General features: G+C 39.6%; 1 protein-coding gene across 5 annotated transcripts in view; it reads right to left on the bottom strand.

Annotated features, from left to right (window-relative positions):
* Window positions 1–3,303: 3,303 nt before the first annotated feature.
* The window catches only part of CACUL1 (CDK2 associated cullin domain 1), a 227,285-nt gene continuing 210,067 nt past the window's right edge, over window positions 3,304–20,521 (bottom strand). For 2 of the 5 annotated variants that reach the window (XM_074338982.1, XM_019725261.2), the window contains 3 exons: window positions 19,599–19,737; window positions 13,299–13,342; window positions 3,304–12,848 (listed from right to left, as the gene is read on the bottom strand). In XM_074338982.1, coding sequence (XP_074195083.1) covers window positions 12,808–12,848; window positions 13,299–13,342; window positions 19,599–19,737 — 224 coding nt within the window. In that variant the 3' untranslated portion in view covers window positions 3,304–12,807. Of the gene's footprint in view, window positions 12,849–12,888; window positions 13,183–13,298; window positions 13,343–19,598; window positions 19,738–20,521 lie in introns of those variants that run through there. The other 3 variants (XM_074338980.1, XM_074338983.1, XM_019725260.2) reach the window with 3 other exon arrangements.

Here is a 20,521-nt window from a genome sequence, read left to right as displayed (position 1 = left end):
ACACCGAGCCTTTCATGTGGCCCCGCCCACTTCAGGAGGTCCCTGGAAAGTGCAGGAAAACTTAGAAGTGGAACTCAAGCACCCAGTCCAGCTAAGGCCTCACCCTGTTATCACCTGGGCAGAGAGGGGACAGGCCATGAGCTGTCCCTAACAGGGCTGTGCCCACCCTCCACCAGTAGCTTTCTAGACTGCTTTATGAGGAAAATCTCTTTTCTAGGGGAAACTCAAGGTGTGGAACCATTTCTCTATCCACGGCGCACCTCATGATTTTCCCCTTCTCTGTTTCGCTCTGCCCCAGCCCTTCTCAAGCAGGGTTCCTGGAGAGAATGAAGCCCTTATGCCCTAAAGCATCCAGTAGATGGAACTTCTGTGCATCTAGAAGTTATGTACCATCCTTGGGAAAAGTCATATACCCTCCCCCAAACCATTTTCTGAGGGCTTCTCTCATGGAACCTGGGTCTAGAAGGCCGTCTCTCCTGACGTTGTTACGAACATGGTTGAACAGCCCCAGCTCAGGAGGTATGATGAGAGGGTCTTAAGAATGGCACTGCCTCTAACAAAACGGGGGTCTGTGGAACAGTGTTTACCTACACTGGAGGCCGCCAGGAGGGAGGATCAGGCAGTGAAACAAAAGCACCTGCCAGGTGAGGGTTCTAATCTGCCACTACTATGGGGCTTTGGGCAAGTTATTTAAATCTTCATTTTCACTCTCTTGACTATTTCATAATAGTTATCGAGTGCTCTGTAACAAATTACTCCAAAACTTAGTGGCTTAAAACACCACACATTATCTCATAGTTTCCATGGGTCAGGAAATGGCACAGTTTAGCTGTTTCAGCATCTCTCACGATGCTACAATCAAGATGCTGCCAGAGAGGAAATCATCTCAAGGTCCACTGCCAAGTTCACTCAGTGGCTCCTGGAAGGTTGCAGTTCCTCAGCTCCTTGCTGGCTGTTGGCCGGACGCTCCGCACTTTGCCAGGCAGCCCTCTCCATGAGGGCCGGCACATGAGAAGAGACCGAGAACACACAGGCAAGACAGAGGTCAGGCTTCTGTAATCTCCTCACAGGCATGACACCCATTACTTGGGCTCTATTCTCTTCCTCATTAGGAGTCAGTAGACCCAGCTCACACTCAAAGGGAGGAGATTACACAAGGGTGTGAACACCAGGATGCAAGGATCATGAAGGGCCCTGTCAGAAGCTGCCTCCCACACCTCTGTAGAGGGGGGCTAGGAACTGACTCACTAGTTTGCTCTTAAAATGTGCTAAAGCACCTGCCACACAGGTAGCCAGTAAAGAGCAGCCATTACCTACCCCACAGCAGGTGCTCAGTTCACACCGGTTCCCTCCCCTGTGCTATTTGAGCTGTCTTCTTTCACCTACAGAGGATGTGTTTAGTCACCAATCACTACCTCGGAGGTCATGGCCCAGTTTTTGTTCCCCAATGCCTTCACCTTTACATTGTTATTTACCATCATCCCACTTAGCTTTGTTATGGGTGAAACTAGACATACCCAAAAGAGAGCTTTCTTTTCCAGCCAGGGTCTTTGTCTTCTTTGGCCTATGTTCAGAGAGCTCAAGTTCTTTCCAGCATTGTCTTTATTTATAGCTCCCGGATATTCCAGTCAGAGGTGTGACTATTTTGTTGTTTATGGATTCTAGATTTGGACCACCAGGACTTTCAAACAAAAGCACATCGGTTCATTCTGAAGGAGAGCTGGGAAGAGTTGCTGTGCATTTGGGCACGTGTGTGAGAAACAAAGCTGGTGTGGAATCAGGTTGTTTTACCATCTCCCGAAGGCTTCCTCCCCACTAGCAGGAGTCACAATCCTGTGTAGTAGCCTCATGCGACCAAAAGCTGCCAACAGCCATGCCTCCCTTCCGCCTTCCTGAGACCCGGCTATATTCAGTCAGGTATCTCCTGCTCTGAGGCCATTGGGCAGTCGAGCCCAGCCACAGGCCCAAGAGGTGAGGCCTATGTAGCCTGTCTACGATGGTGGTTCCATTCTTCTTCCCAGTTATTAGACTGGACATGTTCATGTAACCCAACTTCCCCAATGAAAAGAGAGGGATGGGGAAAAGTGAGGAAAACGATGCTGGTTGGCTTTTGGGAAGTCCCCTTGCTCTGAGAGAGATGCTGGGGAACAAAGTGGCCTTCTTCTCAAGTGGTGGTTGTCCTGTCTGACAACTGCATAGCCAAGTGAAGACCCTGAGGGAAGGATGAGGACAAAGCTACCACCACTGAGACTGGCGGGGCAGAAAGCTGGAAGCAACCTGGGTCCTTGATGTCAGTGAGCCGCTGTATTTTTCCACTCCGGAACTGCCCAACTTTGGGACGTCTGTGAGATAAAGAAAAATCTCTTCATGTCTAAGTTAGTGGTCTCCGAAGCAAACAAGATCCACAGAAATGCAGAAAGAAAACACGAGCTTTGTTTTTAAAAGCAGCTTTGCCCATACTTAACACTGTACATCTAAATCACCAGGTAGCACGTACAAAATGTGGTTATCTTGAAAGGAGTGTGAGATCAGAGGGGTTTGACCTGGTGCCGCTCTCTCCCAGAATATCGCGTGTTGTGTGCTCCCCACAAGGCAACTGGACTTATGGATTTTATCATCCTATATAAGGGCATTTTTAAAGTATTTCATGATGGGAAAATTTAAACCCCCAAAAATTTTTGCTGCTTATCTCACAGCAACATTCTTAGAAGTACTCTCAAACTAAAAGATACATATTTTTCTATTGATAAAAAGACAAATGTTGGGCAGCCGGATGGCTCAGTTGGTTACAGCGCGAGCTCTCAACAAGAGGGTTGCCGGTTCAATTTCCACCTGGGATGGTGGGCTGTGCCCCTTGCAATGCAACTACGATTGAAAATGGCAACTGGACTTGGAGCTGAGCTGCGCCCTCCACAACCAGATTGAAGGACAACGACTTGGAGCTGATGGGCCCTGGAGAAACACAGTTCCCCAATTAAAAAAAAAAAAAAAGACAAATGTTTGTAATCTGCAAACCTTTCTTGTGGTGACAAGTGCTTATTAGTAATATGTGATCTGCAAGTTATTTTTAAAAAATGAACAGACTTTATCCGATATGATGTTAAGTGCATTTTGAAAATGGTCAGACATGCTTCTAGCTTTGTGAAAATGTGTTGTCAAAAATTGTCACCTATACAAATTCTCATAAGCGCACACTTAAACTTGGGAGATGCAATCCCGAAATGAGTTTCAGTAGATTTTGAACTCATTCACTACCAACAGTAAACATGCCACACTCCCAATTATTGAGCATGAACAACTTACTGACAGTGAGAAAGATGGAAATTTATTATAAAGATTTCAACAAACATTTTTAAAGACTAGTGGATGGAACTGAAAAATGAGTATTGTTTTTCAGCAAGCAGTCATTTGGATCCACAGATCTTAAGGAAGTGGCTTTTCAACTACAATTGCTATTAAAACAAACTTACCTTAGAACCAGACATTAACTTGTTTATATCATAAGATGTTAAAACTAGGAGTTTCAAAAATAATGAGGCATTTTTAATCGTATGGCTCTCCCTAAAAGAAAAAATTTTTAGAAAGAGCAAATGTTTTTTTTTACCACAAATACACAAAATATTTTAAAACATTTTACCTCATCTTTTTTTTCATTTTCTTCTGTGTATCGGTATAGTACATAAACATTACTTTTAAAATATCTATGTTTATACACACTCATGTGCTATGGGCTGTACACAGGCTTCTGTTCACTGCTTGTACCCTTGGAACAACGTTCTCCAACCCCCAAGAAAATATTAACTATACTGCCTTCTAGTTTTTATAACTTAATTGCTTTTGGTGAATGGTATAATAGGAATCAATTTAATTTCCGCCAGTTATACCAGCACCTTTTATTGAATAACCCATCAAGGCCAGGCTTATTTCAAAAAGCCACCTTTAACGTACTCTAAACTCTTAAAAGTAGAGTCTATTTTAAAAACGATTTTCCATTAACTTGTCTATTTTTATACCAGCGTAAAAATTTAATTGCACTTTAAAAACACTATTCCTTTTTGGTAGAGCAAGTTCCTTTTTTTCTCCCCTTTCAAATGAAGGTTTTCCTATTTTCATTTGTTTACACTTCCATATGAATTTTTAAAGTCATGTTTATTTAAAACATAAAGAAAATAACATTTTTTTAAAGCCACGTTTTGTGCATGTCCTTTCATAACACATTCATCTAATGGGTTTGTACATATTTTTGCATTTTCACTTATTATGAATACTTTCCCATGTTGCTAAGCAATCTTCTGCAACATCATTTTTAACGCCACTATATGGGCATGCTGTCATTTAATTAACTCCCCATTGTTGGGCATTTCGGTTTTCTCATTTTTTTAAATTGAGGTATAAATGACATTTAACATTACATTAGTTTCAGGTGTACATTGTGGACTTATAATATATATCAAAAACACTCTTTGGCATTGGAATTGGCTTTGCACTGAATGTACAGTATTAACTCAAGAACTGACCTGTTCACAGCGGTCAGAATGTCCCTATGACCACGTGCTCATAAGCCCGTGCTCCTCTCTGCTCCTTCGCTCCACCTCACCCCCAGGAAACCATCATCTTGAATGCTGCAATCCTCTTCTCTTTCGTTTTACCACTTAGGAGTCCTTCAATATAGTTTTTCCTGTTTTTGAACTTTACTTAAAGGGACCCAGGCTGACTGTGTTTTTCTAACTTGCTGCTTTGACTCAACATTTCTGGTTCACCCATGCTGATGTGCAAAGCTCTACATTACACTCACTGCTCTAGAAAATTCCACTGTACATGTATGCTTCCTTCATTCATTCTACTGAAGAGGGGCATTTGGCTCTCCTTCCCTCCTCCTTTTTGGTTATTACAAATAACAGTGTTGTGACCATTTCTCTGTGTGTCCTGAGTGCCTGCACCCGCACAAGTTTCTCTAAGAGCATAAATCCTGGGCTGTAAGCTGCACCTGTGTTCCACTTCACTAGATAATACTGTTTTCCAAAGTGGTAGCGCCAGTTTACATGCCAATAGTGGATGCAAGTTCCTGTTTGTTGTGTCTCTCCAGTTGTTGGTATTTTCTGACTTTTTTGTCGCTGCCAATTTGGTGGCTAAGAAATGCTGTTTCTTTACAGTTTCAATATGCATTTCAATATGCAACTAATGAAGTTGAACATCGTTTCATGTTTACGGGCCATTTGTTTCTTCTATGAAAGGCCTGCTTGTGTCTTCTGCCCATTTCTCTGCCAAGTTGTTTTTGTTACAGATTGGCGTTCAGCTGTTCTTTACCAGTTATATATGTACATGTCCTGGTTATCTGTACCTTATTCCAGTTTGGGCTTATTGTTTCACTCCCGGCATGTTTGGTAAACTAAAGTACTTGCTATCAATGTAGCCAAATTATTTTTTTTAATTAATGATTTGCACTACCTTGTTTACAAAATCCTTCCTCCATTTCCCAAAGTCTTAAAAATATTCTTCTATATTGTCTTCTAAAAGTTTTATAGATTTAACTTTCCTATGTAAATCAGTCCACCTGGGACTGACTTTTGCCTAGTGTAAGGTAGAGGACCAATTAGTTCTTTTCCTTTGTGAAGAATTACGACACCCCATTTATAAATAATCCATCCTCCTCCCCAGTCATCTGCAATGTTACCCTTTTAAAAATCAAGTTCCCGTACAAGAGTTTCCAAGCTCTTTATTCTTGTTCATTCATTCTTGTTCATTCACCTACTTGTCATCTCTGCACCAATTCCACATTGTTTTAACCACTATATTTTATAGTTTTACAATTTGGAAGTGCTAGTTCTCACATTTCATTCTGATTTTTAGGAAGGTCTTGGATATCCTTAGCCCTTTGTTCTTCCATTTGTATTTTAGGATCAGCTTGTCAAGTACCGCAATGAAAACCATTGGGACTTTTTCTGGAATTGCATTAATCTAGTAACTAATTTGTAGAAAGAGTTGAAACCTAGATGATTTTATCCATCACAGTCTTGCCATATATTTATGTCTGTAAAGGTGTTTTTTCTTTTTTAATAATTATTTTCTCATTTAAAGGCTTATATACCTTTTATTAAGAGTTATTCTTAGGTGCTTTACATTTTTTGTTCTTACTATAAATTGTATTTCTTAATTATGTTTAAAAACTTTAAAAGTCACTGTTGCTTGCGGTTGGTGCATGAAAATATAATTGATATTTGCATACTGATTTTGTTCCAGCAACTTGATAAACTCTTAAGTCTTCTAATTTGCCTTGTAGATTCTTTGGATTTTCATAGACAATCTGATTATACAACGTTAATCTGTTAATAGATGAGTCACATTAATGGATTCCCTAATATTAACCAATTTGCATTCCTGAGATAAATCCAATTTGGTCATTTGCTATACTTTAATACAATCTTAGATTTGGTTTGCAAAAATGCTTATTTTCTTATTGGAGGGTACAAGGGGATATAATATATCTCCCCATCAAATTTATTAGCTGTTTTATTTAAATCTTCTATGCCCTTAATGATCATAATAATTCTGTCTTCTTCATGATCTATTAATTAAAGATGGAGATGTATTAAAAATGCCTGTTATATTGGTAGATTAATCTATTTCTCGTTGTAGTTGTGGCCACTTTTTTCTTATTTTGACATATATTATTAGTCACATAGGCCACGTAATTAAGAAGTTTAGAATTGATATATCCTTCCAGCAAATTAAGCCCATTGCCATATGTAGCGGCCCTATCACTAGCAATCTGGGAAGAAAAAAAGGGTAATATTAACATAGGGAAACTGAGGTTAAGAAAAATAACATATCCAAGAACATACAACAGGTTAAGCTGAGACTTAAACTTTTGCTCTCGGTTTCTATGTATGATATTCTCTCTTACTATATCATGTTTTTATGAAATTCAAATATTTTAGAATTATAGATTGAGAGATAGGCCAATAGAGTAAATAAATTAAACATACATAAATACATACAAAGAACTGGCTCCAGTAGATAAGTTTTATAATCAGTTAAAAAAAATTGCTAATAGAAGGGAGAGGATTTAAATAGCCCCCTACTTGGCTGGAAAAAAACAACACAAAAGCTGAAGGAGGAAACTGTCAGGTGATTTAAATGCAGAGAAAAAAAATTTAAAGTCACTGCATCCAGTTCTGTGTGTTAATCAAAAAGGAGGTACCATCAGCACACAGCTTAGGTTACAAAAAAGAGGGGAAGAGCCAGCATTCTGAGAACACTGTAGGAAAGGACACTTGTAAAGAGACAGCAAGAGAAACTAAAATTGTCAAATAAGATTACAAGAAAACATTAGGGGATATTACTAATTTCATAACAAGAAAACACAAAGGTTTATTTTTCTAAAAAACATGGTATAATCAATGCAAAAAATCCCACATCAGAAAGTTTTGATTAAGGGTCCACCATGTGCCAGTGTTTAAAAAGGAAAAACTACATATATGTACATATGTGTGTGTGTGTGTGTGTGTGTATATATATATGTGTGTGTGTATATATATATAAAACTAAATACATATAGTTACACATAACTATATATATGGTTAAATACACACACACACACACACACATACACACACACACACACACAGTATTTTACAACTGGTACAGAGGTCCAGGTGGACACGCACCCTGCAGACTACTTAACCATGGTAGAAGAGACGTGCAGAGTGTCATTTTCATTCAGAAGGCATTACAAATGTACTATAAGCAAAATCATCATGTTCTGTATTACAAGAAAGTTCCAGTAAACCAGGTATCAACATAACAAGGTCAAGGACATCTGTACAAGATTTATTTCATTAACCACAATGTTTCAGAGTGATGGTTTGCACCCTAATACAGAAGGACTGATTCAAAACCATCAAGAGTTAAAGATCAGGGCCAAAGTCAGTGGATTTGAATCCCAGGTCAATACAAATGTCATCCACCATATTGTTTTTCTGGGATTAATAAAAAGCTGATGCACAGGACACCCTGTTCTAAGCCCCACTATGCTTTCCAACAAACAAGCACCACCAGGGACTGGATTTCATTGCTTCATCCTTGCTCTGGCTGTACTGGTGGGCGACAAAGCTTCTTGTCTGCATCTGACCTTCCATTTATTCATAAGCATTACCACCACAGCTCCCCACAACTTCACATTTGAAAACTTTCTCCTGACTTGCATGGCTGTAATATTGACAAACCAGACCAATGAGTGTAATTAAATTGCCATCTGTTTTAAAAAACACACCCTTCTAAGAGAATATCTACAATCTTATTGCATTCAGTACATAGTCACAACATTGAAATGACATGTGGCAATCAATACAAAATATTTATTTTTTCAAACCACAGAATTCAACCTAGAGCCACACTATAAATTTCCCAGAATTGTAAGCTATTAACACTTTTCTAAACAATCCAGTCCAACCAGAAACAAAGATCGTTTCCATCAAGCAGAGGTATAATATATACGAGGGTCCTGTAAGAATGCACCGCTGCTGAATATTTTCATCAATTCTCCCACAGCCATTCCATCAACAGAAGCAGACATAGTATATATACTTGTGCCACTCAGCTCTGGAAAGACATTCAAAATAGGGTCTTGGTCAGTGCAGGAGGGAAGGTGCAATGACTTAGATAATAAACGGTGGGGACAGAAATCATTTCCCTTGAAAAGGAACAGGAGTCCTTTCAGATATTCTGGTGGCCAGAAATGGGCACATTTCAACAAGCTAATAGAAGGAACAGGAAATCCATTTCTCCATGAACTACTTAGGACCTCTATTTTAACTTCTGATAAACATGATTTCATCTTATGCCACCTTATTGAAAATAGTAATCACAACCAACAAGGTCCTATAATCCTCTTATAAGCGTCAGTCAAGGGATTCACATTCTGATCTTAAATTTTAAAGTTCCTGTAAGAGGTCTAGACCTGGAGTAAAGTAAACATCATACTCTGAAGCTCAATGAGATACCATAAAAAAAATCAACTCAAAACATCCAAACACTGACTGGATAGCTAATGTAGGTTTTTCGTGTTAGTTTTCAGGTGTAAAGTTTTTAAATATCTCAGGTTAGTAGTGTATGTTCATAAAACAACATTCAGTTATTTTAATAGCTGCTTATTAAACAACCGACGTTTAGCTTAAGGACAATACCTCTTGCATAATAATCATGGAAATAATTGTAATAAAACAGAAGGAAACACAGCCAGCCTCAATAAGACGACGACAAATCCGGAAGGGTTACTCCGGGAGATTAAGCGGCTTATTTAATACTACCGTGTTTCTCCGAAAAGAAGACCTAGCCCGACAATCAGCTCTAATGCGTCTTTTGGAGCAAAAATTAATGTAAGAGCCCGGGACCTTATATTAATTTTTCCTCCAAAACACACATTAGAGCTGATTGTCGGGGTAGGTCTTCTTTTCGGGGAAACAGAGTATGATACAGGTATCCCTGCTCACTTCATACCTGCAGAAACTAGTTGTGTTTGCTAGATCACTCACTACCTTTGCTAGTATGTGTGCACAGACCACCACTCTGAAGTTCTCCTTTTGTGCTGAAGGACTTTCAAATCCCTTATTCGGTCAGTACAGAATATTGCGAGGTGATTCATATGCAAACTCTTCCTGAGGAATTCTTTATGTGCAAATCTGCAACTAGACAGAAAGCAAGGGGAGGGGCAGCTTTCCGGGGATGCAGCCTGGACACACCTGTGCAGCCTTATGGCCAGGGGCACCTGTGCTTTTGCAGTCTCACTCTCAAATTAGTTTTCATCCTCTACCCCAAAGAAATAGAGGGGAACTGCCTCAAACTTATAAAAGGGACAGGAAAAAAAAAAAAAAAAAAAGGTAATGTTTCCGCGAAATATAATAATGCACAACTCACACATCCAGGTTTGTGTTTCTTCTCACCAACTCCTAAGAACTACTAGCTTTGGAGTCACTATACCAGGTTTTGCTTTCTTCCCCACAAAAAACAAAGGAGTAGTCTTGTTGGGCTGGGGTGCAGCTGCGACAACAGGGGACATGACACTGTTACTGAAGATTCAGGCCAACCTTGAAAATAAGTACCTGTCTCACAAAACCATGATCACCCCTTTATACTTGAACACTCCATTACGTCAAGGTGACGGAACTGGCTCTCTTTCGGAGGGTCTCAATTCAGGCTGTACACACACTAGCAGTTTAGCCAAATTAAGCGCACATACGCTTTTCTGTCTTCAGTGACCTGGCCCCACCAGCCAGGATTTAATGGGTGTGGAGAAACTGCACTGTACGGGCAGGAAGCGCACAAGTGAACATGAGAAGAGAGTACGTGCTGGCACAGTACTGAGTCCACACGAAATGGAGGACAAACCTTGTTCCCTCTCATGTTGCAAACTAAGGATTTTGTTGAGAATCCCAATTAAACAAGCAGGGTCAATTTTGACTTGAAATAAAGAAATAGCTTCTTCATACTGCAGTGTGTCTCCAGGGGTAAAAATGAGTGCCCACCAGGTCACAAGCACAGGAGGACGTGTGTGTTCTTTCTATGGCGCAGCGCCAAGCCCTGACCCACAGCTGGCTGCGTCACTGCACAAACATTTAGAGAAACTAAATTTGCAAATTTTACTCTGCTGTTTTTGTTAACACATATATAGCAATAAAAAGACAATATACAATATTTCTCCATTAACTTAATAATACAAAAGACATTCAAAGATTTTAATGCCAATTCACATCATAATACAATGCTTTTATAGGGAAAGTTCCACTGTTGGCCAAAGAAGAATCGTCTCTCCCAGAAAAAGCATTTGGGTATATTATTAAAATACTGAAGAATTCATCCACATTTAAAGAAACATTCCAATTTTATTCCTTTCAGAAATATTATTAAAACCCCTCAGGACAGACTTCAGCTGCAGGTGTTATTTATAAGCCTGCAGCAAGCATTCCGTTGAGAAAAGTAAAATTTGGACGTCATGATAAAACGGAATTTTTCCTCGATACTAGAATGTTATTAGCAAATCAAACTGCACAGGGCATAATGAGAGCCTGTATATAGTCTTACAGTAATTCAGTGTTTATCAATATAATCTAAAATGCTCAGAGAGTTGAATGAGTCTAATTCAAGTTCTCCACGAAACCCACCCACTCTGGTTAATAAGTACTTAAAAAAATAAATCTGACCACCTTTACTTTTCCTTCTATGAATGGTAAGTTTACAAATATAGGAATTCTATTAGATGACTTACTTGCTCCCAAGATCACATTTCTCACTTTCCCACCCCTTCCACCCCCAAAAAAGGACAAACTGAATTGGCAGAGGCAACTCTTACAAAAAACCTGCGAAGTGTGACAGTATCTCTGATATGTCGTCTTTTCCTCCTCCAAGTTCTCTAAAGAGGTAAATATTAATCTGACATTTCCAAATAGACTCAAGCATATGCTCAAGTTAGATTCAAGCAAAACTGAGGGGAAAAAATATTTTTCGCTTGCCACATCGCCCTATTTTTCTTTGCCTTTCAACAACTACATTAATCTTCGGAGTCTTTTACAAGGAGCTGAACAGCACTGTGGGTGCAGAATCAGAAGACAGCTTTGCCGCCGCTGACAGGGAGCCTCACACAGCAGGGCTGCCGCTTCTCTACTGACTCAAATACAGCGTTTAAAAGATGCAGACTGCAGACTTTTTTTTAAGTACTCATCTTACCCATTTAAAATGAAATGGATCAGGAATCCCACACCACTGATTGTATTTGGATTGAATAACCGTATCTGCTTCCTAGAGCATCACAGGAACCAGCTTTTACTGTTGGATAATTCTCAACACTATTAAAAGGGGAGTTTTAATGCTCAAGTACCGGCCACCCCTGAACACGATGCCCATCCTACAGTAGCCGGTGAAATCGCGTTAGGTGACAGAGGGAATGGAAGTGTTCTACAAGAGTTGGTCCCCAACATTAACGTGAGTATGTCGCAGTGAGGCGGGGGAAATCTGACCAGTGTGCAACGTGTTTCTACTTTCCCACTTAGTTAGCATCCTGCTGGGAAGTCACACCTGCCATGTTGGTGGGTTAGTCCGTGACACCTTCAACTTTTTCAGGAAGCGTTTGTGAGTTTGACAACATGGTCACAGAGTTGCAAAGTGCACAAAGCTCAAGGCACAGAGTAGAAAAAAATTGTGAACTGATGGGGGAAAAGTTCTAGCGAAAGCAGAGTTAGCATTTTCCTTTAACAAGACTGTCTAATGCTAAACAAAGACCAACTCTTTGAAAGGGGTTTGTTTTAGTTATGGGTGAAAAATACTGCATTGTAATGATTCGCTTGGTTTTAAAGCAAACAGTATCTTGATGTGTGAAACCAATATGCCGAAGTGCCAAGTCCACAAATGAACAAAACAAGTGCTTAAAAAAAAAAAAAAAGAAAAAGATAAAAGATTCTTCTGCTCTTATATTTTTGGAGGAAGCTGCTGATTTGGGCTGCTGGATTTCATTTAGCAATGGTCACTTTTCAAGATGCTTGCTCCTCATGGAATCTGTAGATAAACGCATTAAAAGATTGCCCCATTTCAAAATGATCCCCAAGTCTAGCAGCAACTGACTGTGATTTTGCTTTTGCATGTTAGTTTTTTGTTGCTTAAAATTACAAACCAAAGTAAGAAGTCCAACATCATCCTCTTCCAAGAACAGCTTTGTGACAGAGCTCCTGAGTGCAGGACCCTGCTGTGCTCTGAATACAGTCTCTGCAGCTCCAGTGTGTCCTTTTTTCAGGAAGGAAAGTACATTCAATACATTCACTATCTGTACCCTCTGGAACTTGCACATGCTGATGAGCTGTCTGAAAAGAAATCATCGGAACAGGAAAAAGTATGAATAGCAGACATTTGATAATGGTCGGAATCTGTTTATTTAACACATATTTCTCACCCCTCTCCCAACCCCCAAAAGGAGATCACACACACACATGCACACACACCCCTATCTCCAAGCCATGTGGCTTTGAGTGAAGTAAAAGGGGGCTAGATCATCAGCAACCGAGACTGGGTCATCATCCCTTTCTAGAAGAGACTGAAGAAGCTGGCAGCCTCCGCACAACTGCCTGAGAACCAGCAGCAGCATCTGGACGTGACAGCAGCCACTGCAGGACAGTCCGACCTTGATCACACATTGGCCTAATGAGGGAGCCATCGAGAACACTATGGACGTCACAATACTCACTGCACAGTCACCGCAGCGGCCACCTCACACCACAAAGCCATCAAAGGCAGTAAGGGGCATCAGTACTTACTATAAGCCAGCTCATCCCCGGCTCTCTTGCGGGACTGATCACCTCTGGGGATGCAAGAAAGAAGAGGGAGTCAGCAGGACTGACTGGTATCTTCACACACAAAAACAGGAGAAATGAATTGATGTAACTGACAATGGAAGTACAGCAGGTATTTCAATTCTAACCCAACAACCTATTTTAAAAAGGCACTAAACTTACACAGCAGCTGAGTCATTTATAACCTGGATATTCTTAGCTAAAGGTGCTGTCTTTTAAACATAGAAAGCTATTTTAAAAAAGAAGGATTATCTATAAAGATGGTTTATACTGGGTTCTAGAAATAGGTTCAAACTAAAATGTTTTTGAAGATTAACCTGGGCTCTGCTATCAACGTCCCTAGTGACCTTGATATAGGGCAAATTTCAAATATGAAATAGGATAATTCAAAGTCTTCCCCCTAAAAGTCCTATTACGAGACTGATTACTGCTTAGAGCTTTTGAAAAATCTCAGAATCTCACGAATCTGAATATCCTTCTTGCAGACAGAACATGAACCTTTACATATGTGAACCAGTTCATCTTCAAACACCAAAGTTCAAGTTCTAGTTCCACTTTAGAGTTAAGAAAATAGAGGTTCTGATTAGGTCCTAAACTACCTATAAATCCAATTTTTGTCTCTCTACTTTCTCAGAAAAATGCAGACAAATGATGAAAATGCTTAAGTAATGAATAATAATGACCAATTCACTAGCTCTTTCTTCCTCGGTCCCTTAGCAGCATTTACGCAGTTGATCTCTTCCTTCCTAAAATACTCTGTCCTTGGCCACTTTTCTTCTCCTTGTATATTCTCCTTAGTCTGGAACAGCAATCATACCAGGCCTGTGACTTGAAATACTATCCATTTGCCTCTGGGTCCCAGATCTATTTCTCTAGCTCTGATTTTTCCCCCTGCACTTCAGACATAGATCCAACTGCCTCATCACCGCTGCCACTTGGGTGATTAATATATTGCAAATGTGCGCTGGCCACCGTGCAGTGCTGACTCCACAGCGTCCCACTCCTAACTCGGTCTCCTCCATGAATGGAACCACTATGCAGCCAGTCACTCAGGCCAAAATCCCCGCTCATCCTTTTTCCTCTCTCTTTTCTTCCCTCTGGAACATTTTATTCCAAAACATAATCCGAAATAATCCTCACCCACTCCACAGCTACAACCCCAATCCAAGACGCTACCGTCTCTCCCCTACACAATTCTAAGTCCTGACAAGAGCCAAAGTGATCTTACGTAAAAACAGAAATAAGGTTATTTCATGCCCCTGATTAAAGCCCGTCAGTGGGTTTTCATTACAATTAAAAATCAATTCAAATTCACTTTCCCAGCCCTGTGAGAAACGGCTCCTGTTACCCTCACAGTCCACCTCTGTTCACCATTCTTCAGCTCTTCAGTCTGGCCTCTGCCTGCCTCTTGGACATGTCAGCGTTTTTGTACTTACTATTTCCTCTACCTGCAGTACTCTTCCCGCTAGCTAGCCAATGGCTGTGTCCTTATCATCTATACCCCAGCTGGAATGTTTCGTCCTCAGAAGGCATTACGTTACCAAGTTAGCTGGAACAGCCCCTCACACGTGCCCTGCTCACTCACTCTCTAGCCTACTCTTTAATTTTCTTCATAGCACTTGTTGTTACTTGAAATAATTTGTTTATATGTTTACTATTTAACTCCTGACATTAGAGCATAAGCTCCATAAAAATAGGACCTTTACCTGCCTAGTTCACCCAGTACCTAGAACAGTGTCTAACACATAGAAGAAAATAAATATTTGCTGAATTAACAAATTAGTGAATAATTCATAAATGGCCTCTAGAGATGGATTATTAAATGTTAGGCCAAGTAATTATTTCTGCTTTTGAATAATCTTCCAGATTACCAAAGTTTCCCACTTTCCTGCTCTGGTTCTATTCAAGACTGGGAAAGAAATCTCTTGCTGGGCTGGGTGAGGAGTCTTAATGACAGGCAGAAAGAGAACAGGCCTCTGAATAAATTGAATATTTAGAGAAAAACACGAACAACATTTAGCATGTACTAGTCTTAGACAGCCCAAAGAACTCTAAACAAACATTCTAATGTCACTTTTAACACTTCTATTGTGAACACTACATCTAGACAAAGCCAGTGTCTTATATTATTATTTACACTAATATTATAACAATAACATTCAACAAATATTCTGAAACAAACAAGTTAATGTTGATCAAAAGGAAGATATAGGATTTTATATCTGGAACATTAACTGCTATGGATAACCTTCATTCCCAACCCCCAAATGTTAAATAAAAATTGAACGTGCAAAAATAACAGAAGAAAAATATAGATGTGAGAACAGGAGAAAGGAAGTAGAGTGTAAATGTGACATATGTGAGAGGCTGCCCTCTAGAGATTTGATGCAACGCCACAGTAGGGAAAGCTATGAGCTGTGCTCAAAACCAAACCCCTGCTACTAAATGCACAAGCCCCAATCTAGAGTAACCCTCTCAGCTAAAAGATCTAACAACACCCCTACAAGGTTCTATTTTGTTTCAGAAATCCAGGTCACTCAGAAAGAGCTTTTCTTTTTTTTTCCTTGCCTCTAAGAGCTACTGGGTATAAGGTTTGGAGAGGACCACATGCTGGCCTCAGGAGGATGCTCCAGCTGAGAGCGTGTGAGCCGTTCCCAAAGGACCTGACCTTCCATAATGTAATCCTTGACAACAGGTGCAACCTGCCCTCCCCAACAAGAATCAGCTCAATTTTGCAGGTAGCAGATAAAAAGAAAATGTAGCCCTTAGCTTGTATGCTAATTCTAGCTTTGAAGTAAGTCCACACTGTATTTCCTTCCACCTACAGATCTTCTGCATAAACTCCAGCTCAAATGAGACTCTGTCCATTAAATGCAAAAGAGGATACATCAGACATTATTTCAGAATATTTCAGCCTTACTCTGTGCCATCCACATTAAAGCCGTGTACTGCCTATTTAGGACTCCGTACATCATGTAAGTAGAACAGAAACTTAAATGAAAAATAGTTTGCAAAGCTGAACAGGAATCACGTGGCTGGTTAGGCATATATATAAAATGACTGCTCATATCAGAAGAGCCAGTAACAGGATTATTGTTAGGTAGCCTGTACTATATTCTCTAAGTTTTCTGCATCAGTGGACACCATTTCTCCCAAAACACTCCTAGCGAAATAATAATCACAGAAGGCATCAAGTTTGGCTGGGCAGGATGTGGACTAGAGCTGGAAGCGCAGAGCTGGAAGCGCAGAGCTGGAGGCGCAGGCACCCTTCCTCTTAGCTGCTAAGTACACGGTCTTGCACATCCTTCCTGAGAGGTCTGGAACAGCTCAGCAGGGGTCAGAGTGAGTCCGAAAATGTCAGCTTGGGCATGGCCTACTGTGCAAAGCACCCAACAGGATAATTTACAAGGCAGACCTGAATCCTTACAGTAAATGTATAATAGATCACTAATTTAATTCTAGAGATGGCCCAATTCAATCTGTACAATAAAACTATTTAATCTGATCACATCTCGAAATACTAATGTTTAAATTTCAGGCAGAAGTTGTATGAAACAATCCCCTAAGAGAAACAAAAATTCCAATACACACCCACACTCCAAGGCACTTCCCTGAATATAACCAACTTGGCCGTGGCCCAACAGGGCCACGTTAGTCCTTCATGTACACAGGAGATGTTACCGGAAGCTATTTATAGAGTCACTCACTCACTCGCTCACTCTTCTCAAGCAAACTTAATAAGAGCTACTCTACACCGAGCAGCGCCCTGTTCTCTTATTCCTGTTCCAAGATTAGGACTAGGAAAATGTCTCCGGATGTGTTTAAAGGGTTCCACGAACTGCTCTGAAAGGTGAATTCAAGGTGCTCAAAGAACTCCACAAGACCTATCTTCCTAAACTACTTCACAGAAATAGAATTTTCCAGAAGGCTGTTTTTTTTAAAAGCCATCAGTAAGTTCATCTCTAAAATTAAAAACAAGCATTCAAATAAAACATGGAAAAAAAGCATAAAACACTTCAAAATGATGGTTAGCCTAGAAAAAATAAACATAAAAGGTATACTCAGATTACTCTGCATCTATTTTTAAATATTTAAGGAAAAACTTTAAACTACAATTCAAAATACCTAAGCCATAAAGACAAAACCTGATAAAGTTAGTGATACAAACATAAAAAAAACATCTACATGACTTAAAATTAAAAAGAAAGACCAACACCACAAGCAAAGTCAAACTGTCTTATGTCTGGCAAAGAATCAATCTCTTCACTGCAGAAAGAGCAGCTAGAAACTAAGACAAAAAGACTAACAATCAAACAGAAAAATGAGCAAAGGATATACACAGGAAAATACAAACATATGGAAATATGCTTAGCCTCGCTCATAACTAGATAAATGCCAATTAAACCAACGCTGAGTAATTATTTTTCACCTGCCAGCCTGGCAGAAGTCCCAACTTTAACAGCACATTCCATAGCCCAGGCCATGAGTGGCAGGCACTTTCCCGCTCTGCTGGTGGCTGTGCCCGATGGTACAATCCCCTATGGAGGGCAATTTGACGAGACTGTATTAATCAAAGTTACAACTGCATTTACTCTTGACCCAGCAATCTCACTTATGGGAATTTACTCTCCAGATGTCCCTGCAACAGGGACAAAATTATGCATGGATAAGGCTATTAATTGCAGCATTCTCTGTAATAGCAAAAGACTAGAAATAATTCAAGTTGCCACCTACTGGGGACTGGTTAGGTAACTTGTAGTACATTTACACACATGAATGTGTAAGAAAGGAATGAAAATAAGAACATGTATTTTGTTTGCTTGTATCTGCATATATTAAAAAAACACTGGAAGAAACTAATAAAAATGATTACCTAATGGGGTGGCAGTAGATGGGGATACAGGGGGCGCCAAACTGCTCAGTGTCTACTTCTGATTCTCAACGTTTATCATTTTGGTTTTTGAATCATACATATACATTAGCTCTTCAAAAATGAATAAGCAAAATTACTATGGTATTAAATGGCCTCATTCTATCTATGAAAATAATACTGCTGTTAGAAATATTACAGCGAATGTCAGGAAACACCTGACCACTGGACATCAGGGAGGAAAACTAGCTGTTTACATTCCACCATTTCCCACTGGCCTTTCCTTCCCTAACATGCCACCAGAGTCAGGTTTCCGAGGCCTTCTACTGAAATAGCTTCACTGAGCCTTTCCAATGTGAGCTGCCCGAGAGTGAGTGGGGTACAGGACCAGTGGATTACTCAGTGCCGTCACTACCACATGAACACAGATGCCACCAAGACAAAATGGGATAAATGTCAACCCAGGCCAGCAAATGATCTGCTTTCTTTCCTAACCTGTGCTGAAACCAGAGACTTAGTTACAGTGATCTTGGTCAAGACTCTGGGATTTAGTTTGGCCTCAGAAGCTAAGAAAGAGAATGTCCACCCGCAGTCCTCGAGAGATAAGTGAGTCACTTTGTGGTGACAACTATGCCTAAGTGAGAAATCCGGGTATCTTCCTTTCCACAGCTTTCTTCTTTCAATGCCAGGGATTCAAATAAAAGAAGATATGTAAAACTGCTAAGTAAAGAGTATAGACTGTGAAAATATAAGGTATTATGTACCGTTCAGTGATATGGTGACCTAACATGGTGTTTTCCCATAAGGAATCACAAAGTTTTTATATAATTTCTTTTTGTTGAAAATATGCACTTTGCAAGATTTTCTGTATCATAGCCATGATGCCGAATTGTCAATTTTAAAGAAATCAGCAAGTGTATACGTCAAAACCAAGGCAGTCCAATTTTCTGGCCACATTAAAGAGATACCCTACTTTTAAAAAAGAAACAAGAACATAGAGCAAAAATGAAAACATAAAAACAGAATCCGAAGCCTCTTTACACTAGTTTAGTCATAAAACTAGTCATTTGCTAGTTCAATCATAAAAGTACATTACAACTGGTCATAAATGTCGACAATGAGAGGATCACAGTTGGAAGAGCTCTCGGAGGCTGCCCCGCCTAACTGCCCACCCAGTGAGAAATCCTTTTAGTAAAGAGCAGCTCCCATAAAATCAAAACCAAGCTTCAACATTTCCACTACCTGTCGCTCCCATAGCAGCAGCAGCAGCAGCAGCAGCAGCAGCAGCAGCAGCGTGTTTCCCGTTCTAAGAGCCTCGGCCTCCCTCCCCTGCTGTGCCCAACTGGCCTAAGGAAATGGACATATTTTGTCATGAAAGGAAGAAAACAACTTGCCTCATAAAACCATTCTGTATAAGTTCTCTTTGAAGTTTCTGATCTTGAGCAGCATATTCAGAAAGTTCAGATTCCACCGCCGGAGGGAGAATGTTTGGAATAAATTTAGAAAATAGACTTGGAGCCATTTGAACCCACTCTGTGAGGGAAGGAAAAGATTCATTAAGAAAATCATATAGGCAAATTAAGTGGGAAAGGGGAGGTTTTGTTTGCTCAATATATTTTAAGCCAAATTTAAGTGTAATCCCATTCTGATAAAGAAATACAAGAGGTTTAATTTCCTCTCTAAAAAGAATTTACAGTGTAAAGAATGCAGACATTTTTACACTTTATTGCTATTAAACAAAATTTAATGAAAATCTCTAGAGAATTTTGGAATGACCTTATCAAAATTTCTAAATATAAGGGAAAACAAGAATGAGATGACTGAAGAATTCTGAGGGGAAAGCGATTGGGAGGGAAAAGTCTTGGTAGAAACACTAGCCCTATTAAGCATTAATTAAAACAATGTACTAGCCCAAGAATAAAACACTACAGGTAGTAGTAAGTAGACATATAAAAAAAGAAGAACCACAAAAATGAGGAGGGAAATCAAACATTTAATAAGTGGGCTGGAGATAACTGGTAAGTACTTTTGAAATAAGAACTTATTTTGATCGATGCTAAATGACAAATTAAATATATAAGAATTAAACTGCCATTTAATTATTAACAAAAAGATAAACGATCAAGAGAATAATCTAAAGAAAAACATTCACAAATAAACAGGCAACGAAAAGGCTAAGGAAAATATTTGTATCAGACATGACAAAGACAAATTAGTATTTTTATTATAAAACATTTTTATAAATCAGTAAGACAAGATGAATGAAAAATAAGACTGAATAATTTACAAGAGAAAAACAGAATAAAAGCCTTGTTAA

The sequence above is a fragment of the Rhinolophus sinicus genome, linkage group LG07 (assembly GCF_036562045.2).
Source record: "Rhinolophus sinicus isolate RSC01 linkage group LG07, ASM3656204v1, whole genome shotgun sequence".
Classification (NCBI taxonomy): domain Eukaryota; kingdom Metazoa; phylum Chordata; class Mammalia; order Chiroptera; family Rhinolophidae; genus Rhinolophus; species Rhinolophus sinicus.
The sequence above is the reverse complement of the archived record's forward strand: the minus strand, read 5'-3'. Positions and strand labels throughout refer to the sequence as shown.